The sequence below is a fragment of the Nesoenas mayeri genome, assembly GCF_963082525.1.
Source record: "Nesoenas mayeri genome assembly, chromosome: 3".
NCBI lineage: Eukaryota > Metazoa > Chordata > Aves > Columbiformes > Columbidae > Nesoenas > Nesoenas mayeri.
In genome coordinates, this window is record NC_137544.1 from 112,490,586 (window position 1) to 112,503,890 (window position 13,305).

The 13,305-nt window shown below is 49.2% G+C and overlaps 1 protein-coding gene across 1 annotated transcript in view; it reads right to left on the reverse strand.

Moving 5' to 3' along the window:
- The window catches only part of SPRED2 (sprouty related EVH1 domain containing 2), a gene marked incomplete at its 5' end in the record, with an annotated part of 63,357 nt that extends 50,811 nt beyond the window's left edge, over positions 1-12,546 (reverse strand). The window contains one exon of the mRNA XM_080341155.1: positions 12,500-12,546. Coding sequence (XP_080197281.1) covers positions 12,500-12,546 — 47 coding nt within the window. The remainder of the gene's footprint in view (positions 1-12,499) is intronic.
- Positions 12,547-13,305: the final 759 nt, after the last annotated feature.

A 13,305-nucleotide genomic window follows, 5' to 3' on the forward strand; every position in this document is an offset into this window, starting at 1 on the left:
AAAAAGATGACAAAAGATGTAAAGGATCTGTCTTTAATGCTCAGTTCATAGCTGAAGGCCACCTGACACGAACCATCTGAAGATACAACCTCTTCCAGGCTCAGGCACCTTCCCTGCAACCACCAGCAGCAGTTTTCAGCTAGATCCCTGGAAGTCCACTGAATGAGTCTGTTACAGCATTAATTGCAACTAACCGCATATGTCATATATCGTCTCCAACTGCTCCACAGATGACCGGTCAGAAACAACAGATCCAGAAGGCCCTGGCAAAGCAGCTTGGATTTGTCACCCTTGCTTAGACGGCAGCGGTTGCTTTACTGTTGGACAGTTGCTGCCTTAAACATCTATACCATGAGTAGGTACCCAGGGCTCACCACCAGTGACTGAGGCTGGGTGATCATCTGGAGAAGGTCCAGCTGGGGAAGCAAATTTCTGTTCCCACCTCTACCATTCATAGCCCAAGCAGGTAAATCAGAGCAACTTTTCCCCTCTTAAAACACATATAGGGGACGACTAGGTTTAGCTATTTTCAGAACAGTACCAGACCCACGTAGAACTACAACCTGCTAAATGGTCTTGTGAAAAATTATCCCTCCTATTCGTCTAGCAGAGAGGAAGCAGAAGAGGGAAATAACCCAGTAATACTTAACTGTTCTTAACACTAAATTTGCACAAAAAGCACGTACTTTACTGAAATCCCAAAATTTAAGTGCCGGAACAAAGGACATGTTACTTGGTATCATCTTACTCCAAATCAACACATAAACCTTAGTTACACTTGTAACACAAAGACAAGTGATTTGCAAAAGCACCCAGGGATTTTGTTCCTTAAATCACCGTAGAACTTGAAGTGCATTTTGTCTAATAGAGGCAAAATCAAATCAGCAAGCTCACTGCTACTCCCCTTTGCTTTTGTTTCTTTAAGTCAGCGCTGAGAAAGCAAATTAAGCTTCCACCTCTCAACTCCTATAATCACATGAACTACAGGGCACCAACTCAAAAAATTTATGTATTTTCTTTTCAAAACATGAATGGGAAAGTATACACAACCAGCCTTCTCTCCCCATCCCTTCCTTCCCATAAGGAGGAGTGTTTGCTTTTTTGTTCGACCTTATGAAAGGTGGGGGAAGCTATTCCACCAATACTCTGATAAAGGTGGCCCACACTTCCTTAGAGATATTGTAGAGGGAAAGAGGAAAAAAACAAAACAAAACACCCAAACACCCTCACCATCAACAAAGTTGCTAGAAATATCTCTTAATGACTTCTGTACAGAACAGTGAATTATATCAATGCATTAACCCAGTTTACAATTTGCCTAGAGCTTTCCTGAACAAGAACATATTGAGGCACACGGATGCAGCAGAATTTCGGCGCTCCACAACCAAACCCTGGCACCCACGATAAAAATGCCTCAGATGGGGATTTTTGTGTTTCAGTTCATAGATGTTTACAATCACCGTTTCTACAATAAACCACATGGCTGCTGACTTTAGGGAACAGACTTTTTTGTTGCTTACAGGAGTCTGCACGCCCTGGGAATTTATCTCAGGGACCTTGTTTAAAGGTATGCATGCAGAACTGAACCAAATGAGGGGCTGGGTGGCAGACTTTGTTAAGCCAGGATTTTTTCACTCATAGCCTGTGATTTCAAAGGGCTCCTTAAGTGCTCACTGGGGAGGGATCGGCACAGCGGCCGCTAGTGCCATACCCAAAAACTGGGAGACCCCAGCTGGATCTTGGCCTTTGAGTACACAAGCATTTCTGGGACCTAATAATAAAACCGGGAGAGAAGCAAGAGGATTTTTTATGTGCAAACACAGGAGAGAAGTTGGGTAAAAATATCACTGTACCACAAGCAGACATATTTTAATGTTTTCCAGCCCGGCATCAAGATGGGCATGGCAATCTCTGCACCAACAAACTTTTGGAGTTCAATCCAAGGCACCAAAAAAAATAAGCATATCTCTGCCTACCCTTTGTCTCTTGCCTGTTAATCATTTCTACACATACCACATACATATAAGCACAACTTTAAGGTGGGGGAAGATCCCCCCCACAGGCAGACATCAAGTCAAACAGATAAAAATCACCCACCCTCCTTCTGCCTCTGCCCATCTGCACCAAGCCACGCGCCTCTGCGTTTGCAAGGATTTTAACCAAAAATGGTCACTTATCCACATGAACTGACCTGGGAAGGTTTATGACTTCTGCATAAGGGTGAGGGAGATGCAGACTTGTAAATAACTTGTAAAAAGTACAAACAAACCTGATAAGCTAAAAAAAAAAAGGAGAAAAAGAGTTGGTATTTATCATGTAACTTGTTTTAGGAGCTACTGTAAAAAGGCACATCACTGACCTGATAAGATCTTTTGAACCAGTAGAGTTTATGTATACATAGGCATAGGGGAAATGGTTTATTTGGGCTTTAAGGTTCTTCCTGTAGGATGCAGTGTTTATAAAGGGTATTTCTAGAACTTCCTGACTGCACTGCAAGGCCGTGCTCTCCACACCAGCCTGCCTGTCCGTAGTCATTCTGTAATATTTACACCCAGCGCCTTCAAAGTGCAGAGGCTGTAGATGTTCCATGAAAAGTCCCACGGTTCAGCAGAACTGAGCTCCAAGTCACTACGGCAGACAAGATACAGGAAAAATAAAGTCCTTTTTAGGGTGTTTTTTCTGAAAAATCTGCAAGTTCTCCTTGTGTATATAATACATAATGCTGTTTGGGTTTTTAACAGCATTTTTAAAATGCATTTAGCCCTTTTCTCCCCTTCTCCTACCTTTTCCTGTTTAATATTTTTTTAACCAAGCTAGCTAACTCTCGACATTTCACTTCCTTCACACAACAAGCAGAAGGCTCATCTCCAGCACTGCTTAATAATTTTCCATCCATTCAACATTTGAGCTCTCATTTAATATCATAATATTTAATACCACAATACCAAAATCCTAAATACTTGCAAAGACAAAACCAAAAACAAACACATCAGGAAACTTTTCTCTTAAGCAGCGCTAGTGGTTTAATTGTACTGCAGCCTTTTATTCTTGCTTTTAAACCCAGAAAACAAGCTCTGCACTAAGTTTTTCCTCTAGTTCAACTAAATATCAGACACTTTTTTAAAAACAGAAGGTAATTCGTGCAACACAAGTATTGGAATTACTGTTTCACAGACGTCTATACAGTATCTTTACAGCCACCAAATTGCATACGTCCAGTAACAATACGCAAAGCAATGATGGGTTGGATGGGTTGCAACCAGCTTAACACCTCCTATGTCAAGTTTCAGTAAAGAATGAATTATGTTGGCAACGCTGTAAGTCTCCAGCGATAAAGTTTTTGCTATCATTTCACCAGTATTTAAAGGAAAAAATGCACAAGCATGCTCTGCTGAAGCACCAGTGGCTTTTCTGTAATTTACACACAGACTCTTTAAAAATATTAAGTGTAACAAACTCTGAAATACAAGGATTTACACTGCAGTCAAAAAGTGGATCCAAGCACTCTAGGTTTCAGGAAATATTCTCAAATAAGTCGTCTGCATCGCCAAAACCATGGAAAACATGGTCAACGACAGGTCTAGCCCCTGCTTTTCAGGCACTCAGCTCCCCATTGTGCCACTGGACTTCTGTCCTTGAACCTCACCCATGCGCTACCAACAAACGATGGAGAGATGCAAAGGTCCAAGCATTAAAGGAATCACACTATTGAACAAAATCTAAGTTAAACAGCTGAAAAAACTCTAAGCGTGCTTTGAAGTAGCCTGGGTGATACTTTCAGATCTGTGCCTAGTTTTTAAGAACCAGACTGTAAACAACCTGCAACCCCAGACCCAGAAGCCCTGCAGCAACCGCCAAGTTCACTCGCCAGCTCCACGGATGCCTTCCAGCAACTTGTTATGGCATCCCTTTGATTTCTGGAAAACAAAAAGAGCTCTCCAGTATTAACACCTGGATGCTTTTTCTTTTCCCAGCCCTCAGAGATCTTGTAATGACACCACGAACAACCGATCTGGTGGTACCCTCCTGCCGCTCCAGCCCAGAGGCAGGGTGACGGGCTGCAGGGGAGGAGGGACACCCGTGACCAGCTCCCCAGAATGCCGCTCACCACCGAGACACAAACCCAACTATTCACCCCACACCTTTGCCTCATTTCATCTCAACTTGAGGCAAAGTGCATGTTTCCCTATATGCCACAACTTGAAGCATTAGTAACCCTATATCAGCTCGGGGGCATACCTTTCCACTCGTAAAACCAGGTAAACAGCCAGCTTTGCTTTCCAAGCGCTTAAAAAAAGCCCAGGCGGGAGTGTTGGGGCATGTCAGCGGAAGAAATGCAGCGAGCAAAGGTGAGCCGAGCTCTCGGTTTTCAGTGCGCGATGGAGGGGAGCAAGCACGGCGGGTGTCTTTTTGGGCAGCATCCCCCTCAGCGCAGGGACCTGCTTAAGATGCTGCAGGTGCGGAGTCATTTCGGCTGCAGAAAACAATGAGCGTTGCCCATACTTAAAAGGGAGAACCCCCCCCCCACCTAGAAACAGATATACACACGGCTATGGAAGAGCCTCCTTTCACCTCATGCTCTTCCCCTGAAAACTGCTTTCCGCCACCAGTATGTGAATTAATAAATGGTCTAGAGCAGGGGTGTCAAACTCATTTTCATGGAAGTAGATGACATATTTGTTGTATCAGAATATTATATAGCCCCAAATTATAAAAAAATCCTTATCTCATTAGATGAGATTCACAGTATAGAAAGTATAAGCTGCAAATTATCAACTATAGGTGAACATATATTGCAGGACTTTAAAAATCTAGTCCTGTTTGAGGATGGTTAATAAGGAAGGAAATAGCCATACATTAATCCAGACTTTAAGATAACGGTATCTAATTTTAAAGTTTTCTGATAACTTTCACAAAGTTATCAAAACTCTTAAATGTGCCAAAACTCTGAACTACTACATTTATACAGTCCTAAAATTACATTCAGCTCTTTGAAGGCGACTGCAAGGCTGATGTGGCCCCTGGTGAGAATGAGTTTGACACCCCTGGTCTAGCGACTCAAAAAGAAAAACGATTACACAGATGTGCTTTAGCTCAGATGCTAATTGCTGCTAGTGGCATCAACTAATCCTAAGCATGGACTTAATTCCTATAAACCCACACCATTTAAGAAATGGGGAGGATGAGGAAGGAGCTGGTAGGCGAGACTGCGGAGCTGCAACAGGCTCCGGTGTTTAGGCAAGAAGCTCCGTGATTTCCCACAGTGTTTTGAAACTCTGACTGCTGCACAAACACCTTCAGCACATTTAAGCTATCTCAAAGGAAATTAATCTTGCTCCTAACTACTCACCTAACAGGCCAGCAACACTAAACATTGTAATGCACAGTGAGGGAGGGAAGCTGTCTAGTCTTCAGACCCGCTTTCAACTAGCAAAGAAGTAATGGGACTATCAAATAGGACGTATGTATAATGCAATTAAAAAAATAATCTAAGCGTTTCCAGGATGCAAGTGCATGTGCAGAACACGCTCCTGTCCTCACACGGCAGGTCCTTACAAGCAGAGAGACGTGCCTCCCATAAGCTATATCAAAAACACCATCAGGTTTTACAACACATCTCCCAGCGCCATCCAAGCGAGTCTCACAAAGAGCAACAGCAGAAGTGCACTAGCGACCAACTCAACCTTCCTACTAAAAACGAAACAACAAACCAAAAAAATCAGGGAAAGCAGTTGCTCTCAACAAGAGACACACACTTCTGTTCCTAGAGATGGAGATATACAGAGGTAGCAAGTCCTAACATTACTTTTGAAATGTCATTTAATACACACGCAAACAACAACAAAAAAATCCATTTAATTGTTTAGGTAGTTCACTAAAGATGCTATTTTCTGCTTGCATTTTGCCTAGTTTCTGTAGCACCTCAGCCAAGAAGCATTAGCTAGCAAGGAACGAGCTCCACCACCACAGCAGTCTTCAGGACACGAAACGCTCTTCTCCTTGCTAGGCCCCAGTATCAAAGTCCAAGGGCTTTGTGGAGGTGGGCAACTCCACAGTCTCACTTTCGAAAACACCACAGAAGGGGATATCAAGTAATTTTGTCAGAAACGCCTGTAACCCCTGCTCCCCATGCCTGCCAGTAAGAAGTTTCCTTCCTAGCTGGAATAGCCATCAGCTACCGGGCTCAAGATCTGTCCTCTGATTATAGCACATGTAGGAGTTGAGAACAAAGGGGAGAAAAAAAAACACAAACAAACCCAAAACATAGTCCTTGAAGTGCAAGCTGCAAGCAATGCAGTCTAAGAAGAAAGTTATTCCAAAAGCCTAAGAAAAAGTAGACTGGAGACAAAAATAATAATTTGGGTTATATCTCACTTAGACCCACTGCAACAGGTAGAACCTGCCGGCTGTTGGCAGTAAGGTCTTTAACATCCTTGAAAGCACACTTTGTAGTGTTGTTTTTGATGAAACACAGCTTACTTTTAAGGTGAAGCATCTACTTCTTGCAGCAGACCAATGGCTACATCGGCTGTATGTTATGGGAGACCACCTTCCCCTGATGCAAGGGAGAAAATACCACCAGCAGAGCCCGCGGGGTTTGGTTTGCACCAGGAGCTGCGGCGATGGCAGGCGTTCCGCTTCCAGGCAAGAGCAGCACGTAAAGGAACAGAAATCAAATGAGCAAGAAGCAAAAAGTAAAACCCAGGAGTGCAGGGGAAAGGAAGTGAAAGAGCACAAAACGAGAAGCGAAACGGAGAAAGCGGGCAGGAAAGCGCAGAAACCCGGCGGAAGGAGGGAATGGCCCCTCATCTCTGGCTCCATACGGAGAGATGCTCCAGCGTCAGTTGCAGGTAAAGCTGCATCTCCCATGGCAAAGAGCCGGCCAAGCAGGGAAAAGCCGCTTCCCGGGGTGCTACAGGTACGAGGCAGAGGAGGGAGGAACCACCGGTGAGTTTGCCAGAGGAGGGACAGAGATGAGACAGAGTGAAGACATCCTCCTGGACTTGAAGGAGATGAGCGTCCTCTGCTCATGCAACATTAGATTGACATTGAGCTCGACTAGGAAAACAGGTGACGAGCATCGCTACGATATTTGTGGGTACCCACACCGATGGCCATGTTGATATGATAAAAACCTTAAAAATGACCCTGCCAGAGTATTCAGGCATTGCTTTGCTCTGAGGAAGCGGGGCATGAGAAACCATGCAGGCAAACCCAACCTTTGCTCTGAAAAGCTGATGCAAAACCAAAGGTGAGGGGTTAGGCACAAAGGGAAGGCATCAAGAAGGCGGCCAGCGCAGCCCAGCTGCATTTCTCTGCAGCTTCAGAGGATCAGGTTCTCAGCACTGAGCAAGCACCAGAATAAATGATTAAAGGAAATCTGACAAGGAAAGGGGGTGGACGTGGGTAGGGAAAAGGGAAGGAAGGGAAAGAAAACTCACAAAACCTTGGCAGAAAACCAGCAGGGAGGAGAAGAAAGTGGGGGAGAGAAAAAAAAGGAGCATTAGAAATCACCAGCTGAGTTGACCCATGGCCAAGGTGGGAAGAAAACACCAGGTGCTGGGAGATGCTGCACCGCTGTGCCCACTGGCAGGCCTGGAGAAGACCTCTCCCAGTGGCGCTGGGATTCAGGACATAACAGCCGCTCGCTCGCTTTCTGCGCTGCACAGAAACGGGGACCGCTGCGGCTCGCATCTGCTGGCAATCAGCTCCACAGTCTATCTGTACCCCTTTTAATCAACTGACCTTTTCTTTTTTCCTTTTATTTCTTTTTAAATTTCTGCATTGCTTCAGAAGTTTAAGCCCTCCAAAAATCAAATGCTCCGCTTAGTAAACAGGGCATATACCAAAAACACAGTCTCCAGAGCTGTAGTTTTAGTTTTACTGATCTCTGTGCCCTTTCCACTCCTGCACACCTCTTGCAAGAAGGATTGCCTTCTACTGTTAAAAATGGGGAGAGAAAAAAAAAGGAAAAATAAAACAAAACACATTTTTCAATGAATTTGTTGAAGGGAGCAGTTCCTATGGCCAAAACTGGTGTTAAGAACAGCCAATGCAAGAGGGGCACCTTTGTAGATGAAGCGCAGGATCTCAACTTCAGTGGAAAAGGGTGCTACCATTCAGTGGGCTGAATCAACGTGTAACCCCTGCTTGTGTTGGGATGCGACCGACTGCCTACTCGAACTTCCCAAGTACATCTTTTCCAGGTTTAAATGAATTTGCCCATTCCTTAAGCACACCAGAAAGCAAATGGAAGGACTGAAACCAATAGTTAAGTTGTCTCTCGGTCCTCAGCTCCTGGTTTTCATTCTGGTCCAGAAGAAGGACAATTGCCACCATCTTCCTGCGGTTTGGTGGCCGACAGGAAACAATTCTGTGGTTTAAATCCAGAGCAAGCCTTGCCACACAACGTACTTTTGTTCGCAGCCTCAGGATTTAATTAAATGGGCAGATAAAGCCTACCTTTTAACCCACGCTCAGGGCTGCGTCCCAGACAGATAAAGAAAAGGCTGCAAAAGCAGGTTGAAGATGATCCCACTGCTGGCGCAGCACCTGTACCACGCTTGAGGACTATGCCACCATGGTTCTGGTCGAACGGTGCCTCACTGAACACCCTCACTTTCTGGCCCAAAAGCAGGTTGTTTAGGCTTCTGCTCTTCAGTTCAGGACCGAGGTTATCCAAGGGCTGCCGGTGGTCATAGTGTGAACCAATGTGCTGAGAAACTCAAGTCCGGTTTCCTCCGGCTTGTGGCACCTCTTCCCACAGGTCTCCCTTCCAGTTGTCCAGCCAAACACCCTCTCCATAGGTTCTCCAACCACAGCTCCTTTCCAAGTCATTTCCAAGATAAAAGTAGAAAGGGTAAATCATCCCCCCCCCCTTTTTTTAATCCTTCATCCGACAGAGCTATTATTCCCTTAAAAATTTATCCCAGTAACCGAACAAAGCAACCACTTACATGTCATATTTTAAACAGGCATGTTTTCAGGCCAAGAAATAAACAGTTATATTTTGGCAACCCTTCATTTCCTGTCCTATTTGCAAGCAATAATGTCACGATACACAGTGTGTCCCATGCCTTCCTCCCCAGCTCAAGCTTGCAGCAAAAAAGGAAAGGTCAGCTGAATGAGCCACTTATGACAGCTACAGAAAAATAATTGGTATTGGGCAAAAGTATGGTGAAAATGAAGGAAAAAAAAAATAAAGTGAAAGGAATTATTTTTTCAGTGCAAAGGGCAAACTGCAATATCGATAGACTCAGTATTCAGAGCAAGTGTCGCTGGTCCCTGCTCAGAGATGGAGAAAAGCGGGATGTTGGGACCAGCAGAAGTACAAACGAGCGTCAGTCAAGTTCAATTTTCTTTCCCCAGAATGGGGAAAACACAACACCCCGAAGTGTCGGTGCCGCTGGTCACCACATTTTGCTGTGCCCCTTGATGCTGCAGCAACCCTCTACACTGCCTGGGACGTGTTCCACTTCACACAGCTCCTTAAAAACCTCCGGGGCACCGGTCCCACTTGCAAAGCTCAGCACAGGCGGGCTGGAATCAATCAGGGGTGCGCTGGGCGAACGGGGGGACACCCTGGGTACGCGGCCGCCGCCGGGCGTCGCGGCTCCATCCCAAGCAGCGAAAAGGCTGCGGAACCAACACTTCCTCGTTCTCTGACCTTTTCCATTTAATTACTTCCTGTGACTTTCTTGGAACCCTGCATCGGAACAAAGCAGGCGGCGGCAGCCTCCGGGCGTCACCGAATCACTTCGAAGGTTCGGCTCCATCCTCTTGCTTTACAAGTGGAAAGACGCCAAGAGCCCACCCGGGAGCCGCGCTGCCCAAAACTCAACTCTCCCACCGCTTTCGCTGGGTGCCTTTGATTTATTACCCCGCGTCCCCGTTTCCCCCTCTCACCCTCCCCGAAATGTGCAAAGGAGCAGCACAGCAGTGATGGGGGGGAAGGAGGGACGCAGAACTAAAGGCTGAGATGCAGAAAGAGGCGCTGGCTTTGCAATGACAAATTGACCTCTAAGTATCGATCTGAAATGGTGCAGTCATGAAGGGACCAATGAGTTTCCAGCATCCTAAAGACCTATTTTTTTCCCCCCTCCTTGATTTTTATAAATTGTTTCAAAACTCAAAAGGTTACGAGCTAGTCTCAAAAATTTATTTATTCAAAAAGAGTCAAAAATGGGGGAAAACCCTGTATGATTTACTTGAGGAGGGTTAGTTTAAAATGCATCCTGACAGAGGTCCTCTTTTTTTTGTAATCTGGCTGTTAACATTTGCTCACAGTGCACTCAGTGAAATGAGAATAGCTATGCAAATTAAAGCCAGATATCTAGGGCAAATAGCACGCTATACTACCATTGTTCTGACAGCTTGAGAAAACTTATCAGGAGAGCCTGTCCTTATTTCTTTTAACACCGTATATATTGGAAAAAAAAAAAATCACTTTACCCATCACTGAAATGAAAAACAACCCATGAGTCACCAGCTTCAGCGATGCTATCAATCAATGCAAGGCTGGAAGCGAAGAGCTTACGGAGGAAACCATTGCTTACCTAAAACACCTCCAAGGAGAAGACCTGGATCACACCCCAACGAAAACAGCTGCTCGGGATGTGCACTGGGCCAAGGACCATAGCGCATCATTTACCCGCGAAAGCCAACGTGTCCAGCCACCAAGAAACACTCTAACTCTTTCCTGGGAAGTAGGTTGGGTACCAGTGCTCCCCATCTCCCTCCTGGGGACCAAAGCACAAGGTTGCTGGGTTGACTGGTGACCCCAGGAGGGGCAGCGTCACCCGAAAGCCTCCCTTCCCAGTCCAGGTGGGATGCAGATGAAGGCATTTGCTGAAGCCTTCCTCGGCACAGCATCACACAGAGGAAGAATTTACTCTAAAACAAAGTGCAGCCTACAATTAAGATATTTTAAAAATAAAAACAATAAAATGAAACAACCATCAGAGCTGAGCACTCGCCATTCTACACCAACACTCGCCTCCACACCGAGCCCTGCAGGGAAATGCATGGGGAGCAACATCTTCCACCAGCTCTCAGCCACCAAATCGGGTTGGGTTTGCCCCTGCGCCCTCAAACCCAGAGACAAGGACCCACCTCTCCTCCTCTTGTCCAATTTGAGAAGCGAAACCAAAATACTAAACCAAGAATCAGCGGGTTTTTATTGGAAACTAGTTGCCCACATTCTTCCAGCCTGCCAGGTCATGGCAATCTGTGAGAAACTCAATTTTTTTTTATTTTGGAAGAACCATACCGACTTCAAAATAACCACAATTTCAGAAGCTACACATAAACACGTATTTATTGTCTCTTCATTAAGAATTGCCAAAATAACAACCCCTCTTCACACACGCGTTTGCAGGCAGAAGCCATTTCCTTCGCCGCTCAGATTTCTTCAGTAAATCTCCCTAAAACGAGTTTGACTTTACAAAGGTATAAGCACAGTGCATGCCGTCAATTATGATTTTTTTTCAGGCTCCAAACACCGAGCCGAAAAAGTTGCACAATTTGGACGCCGCTTTATAAGCCCTGAGAGAAGTCATTTTAAAGCGCGGTACATCCTATGGCGCTTGGCACGAAACCAGTCCTGCACGCAAGTGAGTCATTCCTCTTTGACTGTCAAAACCCAGAAAGAGATAGCCAGGAACGATGTTTGGGCCAGCACGGCTTGTAAAAGCCCTTCCTGTAATTTCACTGTAATATCCCTGAGTTTTATTTTTGCGGAAGAAAGAATTTTAAATTAAAAGGCGAAAGGAGCACCGTCAGGCATTTTGAGTGTCTTGGTGCTGCCTCTCGGGGGGCTTATTTGCGGGGGTGTTCCCGAGCAGGGGGTCTCTGCGGGGTGGGCGCAGCCGGTACCCGCAGCCCCCGGGCCGGGGTGGGTACGGGGGTGGCGGTGAATGGGGAGGCCGCCGGTGACCGGATTTATGAATGCGGCGTCATGTGACGGCGGCGGCGGCCGCCCTCCTATTCACAAAACGGCAGCGGCGGCCGGGGCGGGGATCCGCGACGTCCCCCCCCCGTATTCCCAATCCTCCCCCCACTCCAGCCCCAGGGTGCGGGCCGGGGGAAGGGGAGGCAGCGCCGCGCCGCCCCCCCTCCCGCTTCCGCCGCAGGCCGCCCCCGCCGGGCGCCCCGGCCCCCCCGGGCACGGAGGGGAGAGGTGTCGGCGGGGGGGTGTCCGGGGGTTCGCGCCCCCAAACCCTCCCCCCCGCTTCCTCACACCCCGGCCTCCCCGCACCTCCCGGGGGTTTTTATGAATGAAAAGGCGGTATGCAAATGACCGCGGCCCGGGGGGGAGCGCGAAATGGCGGATGCGCGGGCGGGCAGCGCGCACACGTACGCGCGTGTCCGTGTCCCTCCGTCCGCCCGCGGTCAGTGCGGTGGGGGCTGGGGGGCGAGGGATCCGCAGTGGCTCCCGCCGGGGCAACAAAGGGTGGCCCCCGCCCGCCCGCCGCCCCCGCCCGGCCCCGGCCCCACTCACTCGTCAGGGTAGGCTTCCTCGGTCATCTTCTCCCCGTCTAGGCTCATCCCTCGCCGCGGGCGGCCGGGCTGCGCCTCCGCATCTTTCTGCGCTTCACATGGCGGGGGAGGCCGCGCCGCGGCGGGCCGGGGCTGGCGGCCGCGCCGGGCCCGACGGCGCGGGAGCGCGGGCGGCGGCGGGGGGGCGGGGGGAAGGGGGTGGGGGCTACGGCCGCGCTCGTCGCCGGGCGGCGGCGGCCGGGGGCGGAGGAGGCGGAGAGGCGGCGGTCAGCGCGCCGCGGGGGCGCGGCGGGGCGCGGCGGCGGCGGCGGCGACGCGGGGTCCGGGCCCGGGGGAGCGGCGCAGCGCCCGGGGGCAGGCGGCGGCACCGGGCCAGCCCCATGGCCGCGCTCACGCCATGGCGAGGCGCCGCGGGTGGCGGCGGAGCGGGGAAGGAGGCGGGAGGGGGGGAGCCCCGGCAGGAAGCGGCGGCGCTGCCGAGCGGCCGCGGCCGCCGGGAGCGGGCAGGGCAGCGCCGGACCCGGGAGGAGGGAGGGAGGGAGGTAGGGAGCCGCGGCGGCGGCGAGGGAGGAGGAGACGCGCCTGCCAGTGGCACCTCCCCCGCGGCGGCGGGGCCCGCCCCGGCCCGGCCCCCCGAGCCCCCGCGGCGCAGCGCCCGGGTTGGTGCCGGCGCCGCCCCCCGCGCCGCAGCCCCTGCGCCCCGCCCGGCGCGGCCCCGCTCGGCTCGGACCCGCTCGGCTCGGCCCGGCCGGGTCGCACTCGGCTCTCTGCTCTCCCCGCTGTCCCGGCCGGGTTCCGCCGCAGCCA